This window comes from Pleurodeles waltl, chromosome 10 (genome assembly GCF_031143425.1).
Source record: "Pleurodeles waltl isolate 20211129_DDA chromosome 10, aPleWal1.hap1.20221129, whole genome shotgun sequence".
Lineage (NCBI taxonomy): Eukaryota > Metazoa > Chordata > Amphibia > Caudata > Salamandridae > Pleurodeles > Pleurodeles waltl.
In genome coordinates, this window is record NC_090449.1 from 258,406,902 (window position 1) to 258,420,670 (window position 13,769).

General features: G+C 42.9%; 1 protein-coding gene across 3 annotated transcripts in view; it reads right to left on the reverse strand.

Moving 5' to 3' along the window:
* NPRL3 (NPR3 like, GATOR1 complex subunit) overlaps positions 1–13,769 on the reverse strand; it is a 334,166-nt gene that overhangs the window by 204,836 nt on the left and 115,561 nt on the right. For all 3 annotated transcript variants that reach the window (XM_069210380.1, XM_069210379.1, XM_069210381.1), the window contains one exon: positions 1,382–1,535. In XM_069210380.1, coding sequence (XP_069066481.1) covers positions 1,382–1,535 — 154 coding nt within the window. The remainder of the gene's footprint in view (positions 1–1,381; positions 1,536–13,769) is intronic.

The window sequence follows — 13,769 nt, forward strand, 5'->3', positions numbered from 1 at the left end:
GTGTAGGAAACGTTGGTCCCCTAGCTCCAATATGTATTTCATTATCTCCAAAGCCATTAGGACGGTTGCTCTTGTTGACCCAAGCCCTAATGAGAAACATCTCTGCTATACTATGGGAGCCAAGGGATTCTCATAGATTATTCCACAAATAATGCAGATGAGCTAAGCGTCCCTAGGCACCGATGTTGTAGAATTGTTATTTCCCGGACCTATAGGTAGATCTGCTGGGGCTGAATAGTGTACCTCTCCAGACTGTGACAGACACAAAGATGTCCTACTGGAAGTGGCAGTCATTAATATGCTGGACTTTAAATGGCTGGGTGCTTTATCTGCCTACTTCATTCAGAACCAATAAATGGAGCTCGATTAATTATACTTGCTTTGGTCACACAAAAAACAAAAATGAGGAGGAGAGTGGGCACTGAAGAATTGTAACAATGACTAGTCTTTGGTTTTAAATGTCTAAGCAGAAAATGTTCCTATTGCATTTTATGGGTGGATTCGTTATTTTAGCTTCAATATCGCGTACACCAATAATCAACAGAAAATACTGGAAAATGCTAAGTAACAGTGGAGACAGTGGGGCATCCATTAGCACGTGTCTTAATAATTGGGGCAGCACTTTAAATGAAATTTCTACCCACTATAAATACCATGTAGTAATTAGTAACAAGTGTGCATGGGTCACATTTTTAGACGAGCTTACACATCTGGACGTTTGGTCCATTTATCAAAAATCAAAAAGGGGCTGGTTTTTGGAAAAGCCAAATGACAATTGGCTTTTGCACTGAACATCAAATTATAATTTTTTAAAAACCCATTCAGAATAAAAGTTTATCACACATTAAGACACATGATAACATACAAACTTCTTTTTACAGCACATGGTGTATATGAATACAAAACGGTGGAGGACAACGAGAATATGGGCTGTTGAGTTCCACTGAGCAAAGACACAGGATCTGGGGCTTAACCAGTGCTTAATTTGTGGTTGTTGTTTCCGGTGCTAAGCACCGGCTCTTATTTTTGAGGGCCAGCGCTTATTCTTCTGCCTCAAGCATTTGCTGCGAGCAAAAGAAACAAATGGGAAAGACGGAGGCGGAGAAGAATGAAAAAGCATCACGAAGGGAGAAAGCAGAAAGCTGCAGGAGTGAGCTGAAGGGGCAGGGAGTGGCTTTAAATGTACTGAAGAGGGCCGCGATTGCTTCAGGATTACGCTGCCTCAGTATTCTGTGCTCGCACATTTAACTGCAGCAGCTCACTGTTTCAGAGGAGAGCTCTGAGTACCGGCAGGTTTTTATTTACAAATTAAGCACTGGGCTTAATGGAGGCATACACAAAAGTGATGCAAATACGAAAGTAAAGCAAAACCTAGACTTACTCTCAGACATAGCAGACACCTCGTCTTGAATGGCTAGAATGAGCTTGGCCTCTCTGGTCAAGTACTGGCAGCGCCGCTCCTCGTGCTGCAGGACGATGGCGATGCGGCGCGACAAGGTGTGCAGACAGTTTATGACGGACGGGTCTGCGTTAGCCTGGGGGACAGAGGAGAAAACGTGCAATTACACCATGGGTGTCAATTCAACTAAATGCCGGGGTAGCTGACGTCACATCACACGCCATTTGATCTTTACTTGGCACATACATACATGCTTACACCTACACACATTGTTGCTCACATAAACACACTCTCATCCGCAAGCACACATGCAACATTAGCATAACATAAAACCATTTTTTACTTACCTTAGTTACCAGATAGGGTCATTTTCCAGCTAACTGTATTCCATTTTATATAACACTAATAGTGAATAATATTATTCACTGTTTGTGTGATACGGAAATGACAAAAAAAACAGTAAAGCGGAACCCCAAGATGTCCATTAGGACGAGCTGCACGAGTTCCAGGCACTGATTTTGCCACCTCTGATGCCAGGGGTCGCAAAGGCAGGGCAAGGGGTCACAAGGGGCAAGCCAGGGGTCGCAACTGCGACCCATGGCAACACATAAATGACCATGAATTATCTCACGGGGCAGAGAATACGAGGCATTCAATAAATGCACAGAGAAACTGATCTAATATTTACGCATAATAGAGCTTAATGTTCATAACTTTCTACCTGATTACAACACAGCCAATAATCCACGGGAACATAAACGCAGTAAAACTATGAGTCATAGGTCCAAAGCTTCAAACGGATCGCAGTATACTTACAATTGATGAAACAATTAATTTATGTTGTTAAAAATATTACAAATAACATAAAAGCACTCAAAAGATCAGGAGGAAACGATGCAGAAAGGAAACCAAGCCTGAAGAAGAACATAAAAAATGAGTTCTCAGCTTTGTTTTTTCTAAACTTGGAGGGAGTTATTCTGAGACTTAAATGAAGTCTGTTCCAAGCATCTGGGCCTTGATTGTACAAGACTGAGTCTTGAGGCCTTATTCAGCGGTTAGGGGACGTGGTACTCTGGCACAACATGGCAAATGTCCTGTCTGCTGCATTACAAGTGCATTATAGCAAGAGCCACTGAATTGTGGTCTTATTACATCTGGCACAACATGGCGAATGTCCTGTCTGCTGTATTACAAGTGCATTATAGCCAGGGCCACTGAACTGTGGTCTTATTACGTCTGGTGAACAAGATACTCTGGAACAAATGTGGCGATTGTCCAGGCCCCCATATTACACGTGCACTGTAGCCAGGGCCACTGAATTATGTAGCAGAGGTGACTATATTATGCAGCAAGAAAAGGAATTATGTGGCATAATGATGCACATTTTGTAATAGTATTAACTCATTATCTTGTAATGTTGACACTAATTAACATTATGTGGGCATGTTTCATCATATTAGTACTGGTTAAACACCCAACTATAACAATAAGCAGCAGAAAAGTGACCAGTTAACGTTTGCAAAAGGCCTCCCTCTATGCAGCAAAATGTGTTAGTGCATTTTAGTAACTTTTTATCTCTTTGAGCTAGAAATATTTGTTGTTGTTAAAATCATCAGATTGTGCAACAGATGAATGATTATGTGGTAAATGTGGCAAATCTATTGATATAAGAACAATTCTACAGCTGTAAAATAGCATAATTCCAGTGGTCCTGATTGTAGCAGATGTATTACCTAAGAGGCCCCCATTGACCATAAATTGACAATATTTCTTCCTATTGATACACAAATGACCCAATCACCGTGTACATGTGTTTCTAATTACTTTTAACTTCAGACCATATTATTAATAGTTCATGCCATCTCATTGGTCCTTATGTACATGCACACATCATATGCAAAAATCTAATTAAGAGCCTTTTAAATTATCCACAAGTTGATATAAGTTCTTTGTTATATTTTCTCAGAAGAACATACTAGACAAACGCTTGAAGAGACATACAAAATATGGCTAGGTGGTAAAACAATATATACATCACTTAGTACATCAGAAAAGAGTCCCTAAAATATTAATACGTGCATTTTTTCCATCAGTACTCTTACTAAGCTGAACAATCAGAGTTCCCATGGGGTAAGGGAGTTATGTCCTTTAATGATTTCCTTATTTTGTGAGTTCAGTTCAGACTAGTCCACAAATGGAACAGACTCTCCTCAACCAAAAAGGTGCCTCTTTGGTGGACAGCCTTAATTATAAATGGGTAGTTGGAATACTGAGATGGTGTTATAAGACCCACCAGAGGAGCCATAGGCAAAATTAACGAAGCAGGTTCCTGGGTGGAGCACTGGGCACCCCGTGCCTATGGTGTGGTCTTACACCATACAAGCTCCCCCAAACATGAACTGAACAAATCCTTCAGTCAGGAAAGAAACAAACGGATCAAGCACCCCGATTCCAAAGTCCACACTGTTCCTTAAAACTGAAATGAGGACACAACAGTCAACTGTATCAAAGGCAGCAAAGTGGTCAGGAAAGATCAGCCACCAACATGCAGAGGCAGACAAGTAACGCCAGTACCGCAGCAATCAGTGTGCTGCATCCGGCTTGGAAACCAGAATGATGGTCCCCCAGCAATATCAATGAAGTGCCTGTGATATGACACATGAGTAAAAAAATTACAGGGTTAAGTTTACTCATTTCATTCAAATCAAAATAGCATAAGCAGTTCTAAAATCCATCACATACATGGGGGTCAACGCAGAAAAAGGTATTCTTTTGGTTTGCGTATTTATTGCAAATGTTCATATAAAAAAATAAAACACATTCCTGGCACTTGCACACTTTCTCTTGCAGGATCTGGCCAGAATCCTTGTCAGGCATGTTAGTGTTCAAATCCTCTTCCACCCAGATAAGGTCACTTGGAGCCTGAATTTTTCCACATTTGACTAAATCAGGCGATGGAGAAAAACAAGATATACTAGCCCATGTGCCAGTCTTCCTTTCTGGGGCCGCCCATCCCATATAGATACACTTATGCACAGAATAAGCATGAATATACTATTTTTGGATTTGACCCTTTCATTAGCTGGAAAAAAAGCATTTCAGATGGTGGTCCCTGTAGGCCATGTCTTCTAAAATGTAATGATTTCAGCCATCCGGGTAGAGATGTTCCAGCCTGTTGATATCAAAATGTCCTTCACATTTCACCTACATGGACAAGGAGTATCAAGTGCACACCCAACACTTGATTCACACGGGGCACGGTCCAACTGCCCAAGCACCAGTCCAGGGTACTGCTGATATCAGACATCCCCTCACATTCCATCTAAATGGACCTCAAGTATAAAGGGCACACCAATACTTGATTCACGCAGGGCATGGCCCAGCCACCCCAGCACTATCCATCCAGGGACCTCCTGCCATCAGAAAGTTTCAGCCATGTGGACAACAAGTGTAAAACACACACACAATACTTGATTCATGCAGAGCATGGTGCTGCAGCCGTCCCATTGCCTAACTAGGGACCTGCTGATATCAAAAGGTCCCTCACATTCCACCCATATGTACAAGTATAAAGTGCACACACAATGCTTTATTCATTAAGAGTTATGGCCTTGCAGCTCTTGCACTGCCCAACCAGGGGTCTGCTGACATCAGAAGGTCTGGTGCATTCCATCGACATGGACAACAAGTACCAAGTGCACTCACAATACTTTCTTCATGCAGAATATGTTCCCGATGCACTTGCACTGCCTAACCAGGGGCCACTGACATCACACATTCCATCCACATGGTGAGTATTAAGCAAACACGCAATATGTTATTCATGCAGGGCGTGGTGCTAATGACACTGTGCTACCATCAAGAGGTTGCTGACATGAGAAGGTCCCTCACATTCCAACCACATGAACGAGTGTCAAGGTCATATCGACTTCAGAAGGCCCCTCACATTCCACCTAAATGGATAAGTATCAAGGGCACACCCAATAATTGATTCAAACAGGGCATGGCCATGCCACCCAAGCACTACCCATCAGGGACTGCTGACATCAGAAGGTCCCTCACATTCCAAGGACAAGGAGTATCAAGTGAACACCAAATAGTTTATACATGGAGGTTGTAGCCCTCATACTCTAGCATTGCTCCTCGAGCGCTCCATCAACATGCAGCTTGCCTTTGTGAAAAAGGGGACTGACTGCTTAGGGGGGATTGGTCAGGATAGGTACACGTTTGTGAATCGGGCCACTTGTTTTCAATAACAGTACATTTTAGTAGCCACATTCAACCTGTCTCCTCCATGTAACGACCAGCTTTTGGCCGCCCCCACAACAGGGCATCCACATTGTGTTGCTCCTATTACAATCATTTAGCTGTCGCTCACTGACCTAACTGCGATACGTCACATATAAATACTTTACACTGGCTTCCTGCGGGCCGACGCTCCTCCATTTACAGGTGTCCAAATCAATCACGGTTACTTAACTCTGGCCCAGTGTTTGCGAAATCACTATATCAGTCACTATAACCTTACTTGTTCGATGTCTGCGCAAATTCATTTTCCTGGCTTTTTAATAGCCTTCGGTTAACTATTCAAGGCGTACATGGCAAGGCACACGGGCGCAGAGGTAGCAGGGGGTAAACCTATGTGTTTCAATTACTTTTTTTTTTTGCTGAAGCCTGACTCGGCAGATGAGTAGGCCAAGCTGACTGGTAAAGCAAGCATGACGCAGCAGTTTCAAGATACTGCATGTTTGATGAGTCATCGAAGTTGGTGGGACTGCAAGATGGGAGCAGGCCTGTGCAGGGCCTTTCTGATAAGTGGTTCTTGCATTCCAAGAAACCATGACACAGCACTTTGGTATCGGTAGCACTCGCGCTTACAAAGTAGGCCTCGTTCTTGAAAACCAGCTGTTAATCTGCGCTCCTACGCTTCCCATCTTGGATGAGTGTAAGTGCGCATACCGTTCCGTAGCCACAAAACTTTCCTACGTCCAGTTAGAAACCTGTAGCCCTTTTGAACGTTTCAGGCGTAGTTCTGAAAACGTTTGTGAATTCGTTATTATCAGGCAAAAAAATGACTTTGCTTGAGGTAAAAAAGAGCAAGTCCAGGTGAAAATATTTTCGTAGAACAGAAAACCTTGCCTCTGTACCGCACCAATTTAGTGTCTCTCTCTCCTTACACTTCCTGCTCCCGAAATGTGTTTATTCTTGTCCTTGTCTTCATTAAATCTCTATTTCCAAGGAGGGAACGGACTGTACAGGAGTTTGCGATTAACCACAAATGTGTATAGATTGCCAGAAATGTACCCAGAACTCCCATCCTCAAAAGTCCACTACCCACCAGGAGTGGTTGTACTCACAATGAATCCTTTGAGTGATTTGGGAGTTTGAAGCCAATCATTGTGCATTACAAAAGCTGTTTCTACTCCAAAATAGGCTACTACATGCGAGGCAAAATTACAGATGCAAATAACTTGTTTAGTGAATGAAGCCGAGTGAGCTTCCATCTCAGGAGTACTTGCAAATGCTTTCCCAGGGGCCAAAAACTATGTCTGTGATGTGACCAAGGGCCGCATTAATGTCAGCAGGGCGCGGTGGGGCTGGGGAGGGGTTGGCAGTAAGGTGGTACAGTGAAGCAAAGCATATACATCTAGTTGGTGAATTACACAATGTGAAACCAGAAAAACCTGGATTAATCTCAGCTTCCCCACTTCACCAAATTGTGTGAGCACAGGCAATTATTTCCATTCACTTTCCCTCTTTTTTCCTTCATTGTAACATATGCGGATATCGAAATACATGACTTCACGGTGTAGCTATACAAAACCCTCTCCTGTGTTTAATAAACTATATATTTTTCATGTGTAATAGAAACCCAGCTCACCCAAAGAGTGCACATTACAACTAGTTCACTATTGGCATTTTGTCAGGTTGGAGGAAAGAAATAATGTCTCTAAATTCTTTGGTGCTCACCATTGAATGACCACATACTTGGATTCCCTTACTACCACCCTGCGAAAGTGCCCCTCATCGCTCCATAGCCCCCCCACATACCTTTCAATTGTTATAAAGAGCTGTTAAGGGCTGGCTTTACTAATCGACTCAGGTATCAACATAAAATATAGTTCAGTTATTTACAGTAGGCATATTAACCCTCTGTGATACTTTATGGTGAGTCAAAACTGCCACTGGACAAAACGCAAATCTCTCTCTCTAGCAAAGATATTATTCACAAGTTATCTTGATATTTTAATTGTTTCCTGAAGGCTGGACACACAAGCAACTTTTCTGCAGATGCTTTTAAATCACAAGTTTCGTAAGTTGTTGCTAAACACAGTGCTCCCCTGAGGTCAGAACCCAGTGTGCCGCACCGGTCGCACCACCCTAAAGTCGGCCCTGGGTGGAGGTTATCTGTTACAACAGTTTCCAACATCATGACCGATACCCACTAGAAATAGAAAAAAGTGTTAAGAAAAACTGTAATGTATGCAAGGGGGGGCACGACGGAGCTTTGAAAGAGGTACGGGGGCATTGATAAAGCAGAATTAATACTGGGTGTGCTGTTGCAACAGAGAGAAAACTGGACAGAGCTGATGGAACAAGGGGCAAGTGGGGTAGCGGGGTAGCTGACTAAGCATTAGAGAGGGGTTATTACTTAAGAGGGGACAAAATACTAGACAGAGGTTATATATTGGGGACGTTCAAGCTTTAGCAGGGTGCCTACACTGTATAGAATGTGAGTCTTGGACAAAGGTTGCAATGGAGGAGCAGAAGGAACACTGTAAAGAGGATTTATTGAAAGAGCTGGTAGAACATTAGACACAGGTTATAGCGTGGTAGCTGATGGTCCACTGGACACAGGTCACCTTGAATGCTCTGATAAAACATTTAAGTGTCCATTTTGGGAGATCTGTTGACACACTGGAAGGAGTTTATACTGGGGTTGCCAATTAATAATAAAAGGGTTATTTTAGCATTATCAATCTACATATGTATGACAGTGTACAACATATATGTACTCTGATGGATAAATGTACGTATTTTGATGGGTTTAAATATTCACCGTTGTTACGTGGATAAATCAATGTTAACTGTAGTAACAACCACACATGTCAAATACAACAGCTTTGAGAATGAGGGGAAACTGTTTTCTTATTACTTATTACTGTTGGAAATTACCCTTTCTGCATGGTTATCCCCAAACTTTTTGCCTCTGACCTCCTGTTTTTGACTGTGTGCTGCATTTCGTTTTTGCTGGCTTTAGGACTCTGGACACTTTACCACTGCTGCCTAGTGCTGAAGTGAAAGTGGTACCTGTATAAATTGTATTAGTGATTGGTTTATCCATTATTGGCATATTTGATTTACTAGTAGGTTCCTAGCAAACTTCACTGTGTGTGTCCAGGGACTGTAAATCAAATGCTACTAGTAGGCCAACATTACTGATTGTGCCACCCACATGAGTAGCCCTGTAAACATGCATCAGACCTACCACACCAGTGTCTGTGTGTGCAGTTTTAAACTGCTATTTCAATCTGGCAATTGCGCCCACTTGCCAAGCCCAAACCTTCCCTTTTACTCTATGAAAGTCACCCCTAAGGTAGGACATAGGCAGTCTCATGGGTCGGGTGCAGTGTATTTAAAAGGTAGGACATGTACTGGTGTGCTATACATGTCATGATAGTGAAATACTGCTAAACTCGATTTTCACTATGGAAAGGCTTTTCTCTTTCATAGGGTAAAACGGGGATTGCCTTGAAATATATTTTAAGTGTAATTTCCAAGTTGGGAGCAGATACAGATATTCGTGGTCTCTGAACTCACAATTTAAAAATACATCTTTTGGTGAAGTTGTTTTTTAAATTGTAAGTTTGAAAATGCTACTTTTAGTAAGTGGGTCACTTCTTGCTTAACCATTCTGTGCCTCTGCCTGTCTGCTGAATGTGTATTCACGTGTGTCTGGGTCAGGATGACAGTTGGGCTGTTTGTTCATTCACTCTAGGCAGTCATACAAAAGGAGCTGAGGTGTGTCATGCATATTCTGATGGGTCTTCCTGAGCTAAATTGGTGGGGCCTAACACCTGCACCTGAATAGAGCTATGTCTGTCCTCACACAAAGCAGTCTCCAACCCCCTGGAGTATGTCTGGGGCCAGAGCAGAGAAAGGCATGGTCTTATGCGCTACAAAGCCTTTTCTTTGAAGTTTGCTCACTTTGAAGATGACAATTGGTATAAGTACTGGAACTCTGACACCACATTGTTAAAATCCTTCTGGAGTGAGGAAAGTCTGCCAGGAACAAGAACTGGATGCTGTAGGAGGGACTGCCACTCTGCCTGTTGCTTTGTTATGCTGGCCTGCTGCTTGCTACGTCTGTACTGGGAATGAAAGGACTGGCCTTGGATTTTTAAGTCCTGCTTCCAAAGGTTCTCCAAGGGCTTGGACTGAGTTTGCCTCCTGTTAAGAAGTCTCAGGGACATCAAAGTCATCATCTGCTAACATCTGGGCTCTCTTGCTGAGAGTCCTGCCTTGCCAAGTGGTGCCAAATCCAGTATCTGGGCCCTTGGGAGTGAGTTCTGGTGCAACAAGGAAGAAACTAGTGCATTTACTTCCAGAATGAATTCGGAACCACCGTCACTCTCTGACCTCGCGCCGTTGCCCACACCAGAGCCGTGGTTCCTACTGAATGCAACGACTGTGACCTACAATGCAGGCCTGACGCCACCGCAGCACTTCTGAAGTCCTGCCATAGTGTGTCCAGAGTGCTGTGTCACCGACGTCCATGACACCTAACTCTGACGCTGCTCCCTGTGGTGTGATTGAGACACCGCAAAGTCACCGCCTCAAGTCTTGAACCGCTGGATTTATCGACCTCACCTTCTCGTAAGTGAGCCAGTGCCTCGCCTCAAGCGAAGCATCACCTCCTCTGCAACAGTAAGGTACCGACGCCTCACCTCCCCTGCCTAGCAGTAAGAAACCAACACCTCACCTCCCTGGTGGCAGTAAGGAACCGATGCCGCACCAGCTCCAGTGTTGCCTCACCTCCCCGACTCCGTGCAACCTTTGTGTTTCCCGATTGTTTTCAAGGTATTGTAACTGAAGTCTATACGACTCCAATGGCCGACTGCGCGATCTCACGAGTGACGCCGGACTGGTGGCAGCGACTCTGTCAAGCCGTTTTGATAGCCCCCAGCTGGAGTTCTTGTGTTTTTACGCGCTATACTACTTTCTGTCTTGTTTTACTCAGATAAATATTGTCTATTTCTCTAAACTGGAGTGGAGTACTTTTGTGGTGTTTTCACTGCATTACTGTGTGTGTGTGTGTGTGTGTGTAAAAATACTTTACCCATTGCCTCTGAGATTAGCATAACTGCTTGAGCCACGCTACCAACAGGGTGAGCAGGAGTTATCTTAGCTGTATGACTCCCTTACCCTGACTAGAGTGAGAGTCCCTACTTGGACAGGGTGCAACCATTGCCGACTAGAGACCCCATTTCTATCAGTTACTATTTGTCTCAATATGAAATGATAAATGGATGTGGGATTTGGATATTGCAAACCTAACCAAAGAGAGAAAAGTCCAATACAAGCAAAGTGACAGTTATCAAATGCAAAGATACAGTCAACCATGTTTTAAGAAGCAGTTTGCCATCTGTTACTGCAGGCGGATGTATGGTCACTGCACATTCAGGCAGTAGTATGAGAAATGAAGGAATTAAATGTTTATTAGGTCCATGTCAATGTTCACCAAACATAATTCACTATAAAAATGACAGACGCTTCGCTCAATAATCTAGTAATTTCATAAGAGGAAAAGCAGGCTCTTATGCACAAAGCAAAAGAGTTTGTACTCAATCTTCTGCTTGACCCACACTCACAATAGTCATATCAAGGCAAAATATGTTATCGCTTCTAAAATCAGGGATGAAGAGGGTGGCAAACCTTTGAGTTCTTTGGGGCTTGCACAACTTTTTCATATGAAGCTCTCCATAGATTTCATTTCAGTAGTCTAGTCGGTGAGCGAGCGATCTAATGCAAGGATTAAGGCAATATGGTGGCATGTTAGCAATAGCATGAGGATACCACATTGGCACCAGAAGTGATAAAAAACAAGGTTAGTCATCTTATCTCCGTCTTAAAATGAAGTTGTCCCTTCTACGCAGGTTTCTGATCTAGTATGATGACATCAGGGGGAAACCAATTACAGAAAAGCAAGATAAACATGATCAATGTATAGCCTCAGGAACCCATTAGTATGAAGTTTCTATTACTAGGTTGAGGCATAGGTGCGTTAGTGGACAAGACTCTGCATCATTTATCAGCCCCTGCCTGGGACACTGGACTGGTATTTGTTGTACTACCGTACATGCATTCAAAGTTCCTAGGTTAATTTATAACGCTAAAAGCAGATAAGCAGATGCTGCTTTACTGTCTCAGATGCATTTATAGTTCCAAAGAGCTTGAATACAGCTATACTATATTCCATACATGTATAGTGCCTAGGCGTAGTTATACTGCCAAAGCAAATACTTCTTGTCTTAGATGAATTATGGTGCAAAAAGTACTGGGATACCAAGTGCATCGAGTATAAGTGGGCTAGTTGTCCACAACTGCTATGCATGCCCTTTGTTCCACTCTTCTCCTCGGTTTGGCGACACTGGGAGGCCTAGCCCAGATTACGCAGTATCACAAGAAGGGATTTTGACCACATGAATTCCAGACCTTGCTAAAATCAATCAGGATGTGAGTAATTACTACCCCTGACCGGACAGAGAACAAGCAGCCTCACCTAGTGCCTAGAGTCAACTATTCTACACACAAAGGCTTTTCCCACCTGGTTAATCCCTTTTTGTAGTAACAAAACGTATTTTTCGATAATTAATATAATTTGCTCCATCTAAAACTTGGGGCATATATTCAATCAAAAACATTCCATACAAAAGTAATTAAATGATATACAGTATTTTCTCTGTATGCTTTTAATTTTTTCTATCTTGGGCAGCCGTTTGGCTAGCCCTGTATGCTCACGCTCCTCCAGCCTTTTACTCACTCAGTTACTTCTAATTTTATAGGCTTCTGCATGCTCAGTTCCTGATAACTTACTGTCACCCTCTAAATTCTCTCTCTCTTGCATGTTTTGTTCCTTCCTCTTCGTGCTCTCTCTTCCCTCGTTCTATATGGTGGTCCTTGCATGAATATGATTCTATCCCATTCACTTGCGTTCACTGGGTCCACCACCACTGTTTGAGATTTTCCTTCTTTCTGGTGATCTTCCAATTTTTCTCAGTGAGAAAAACGAAGCGCAAGGGGGTTTGCTCAGGTGTGGGCCGCACACATCAAGTGCAAGTGGATTGACCAGGTGTGAGTCCCACACATCAATGAGCCAAATGATACAAGTGATCCACACTCAAGAGGCCCAACAAGGCCGAAACAAGTCTCTAAATCTTGTGATTTTTTTATCTAGCATTTAAATTAGAACTAGATGACATATCTAGGCTCTTCATTATTGAAAATAAAATTGTGAGGCATGAAACTAAGTATTACATCCTTGTAACCTTTGTAGGAAGCTGGCTCTGTATATACTATATCAAAATGAGATTTAGTGTGCACAGAGTCCAGGGGTTCCCCAAGAGGCTTGACAGAGGCAATAATAGATAATACTAATGCTCTATTTATGGTAGTGTGGTCGAGCAGCTAGGCTTATTAGAGGGTAGTGTTAAGCATTTGTTTTACACACACAAGCAATAAGAGAAAACACACACTCAATGACTTAACTCCAGGCCAATAGGTTTTTATATAGAAAAATATGCTATTGTGAATTTATTATTGGAACCACAAGATTCATTTAGCAGGTAAGTACATTAAATGAAAGGTACTTTACACAGTAATACTTAAAACTTTGAATGGAATCAACAATGTACACAGTTTTCCTAAAAATGGCAAAAAGCTATTTTAAAAGTGGACACTGCAATTTTCAACGGTCCCTGGGGAGGTAAGTAAAGTACAGTTTTTTAGGTAAATAACAAACTTACTGGTTCAATCTCTGGGGCATAGGTAGCCCACCGTTGGGGGTTGAGGTTAACCCCAAACACCCAGCACCAGCAAAACAGGGCCAGTCAGCTGCAATGGTCAAACAGGAGCCAAAATAACATGGGCGCCTAGGGAGACAGGGGTACTCCAGTTCCAGTCTGCTTGCAGGTAAGTACCTGTGTTGTTGGAGGACAGACCAGGGGGGTTTGAAGGAGTACTGGAGGGGCCCCAAGTAGGCACAGAACCACACCCTCAGCGGCACAGGGGTGGCCTGGTGCAGTGTGCAAACAGGGCATTGGTTTCTCAATAGAATTCTATAGAGGGACCTGGGGTCACTTAGACGCTG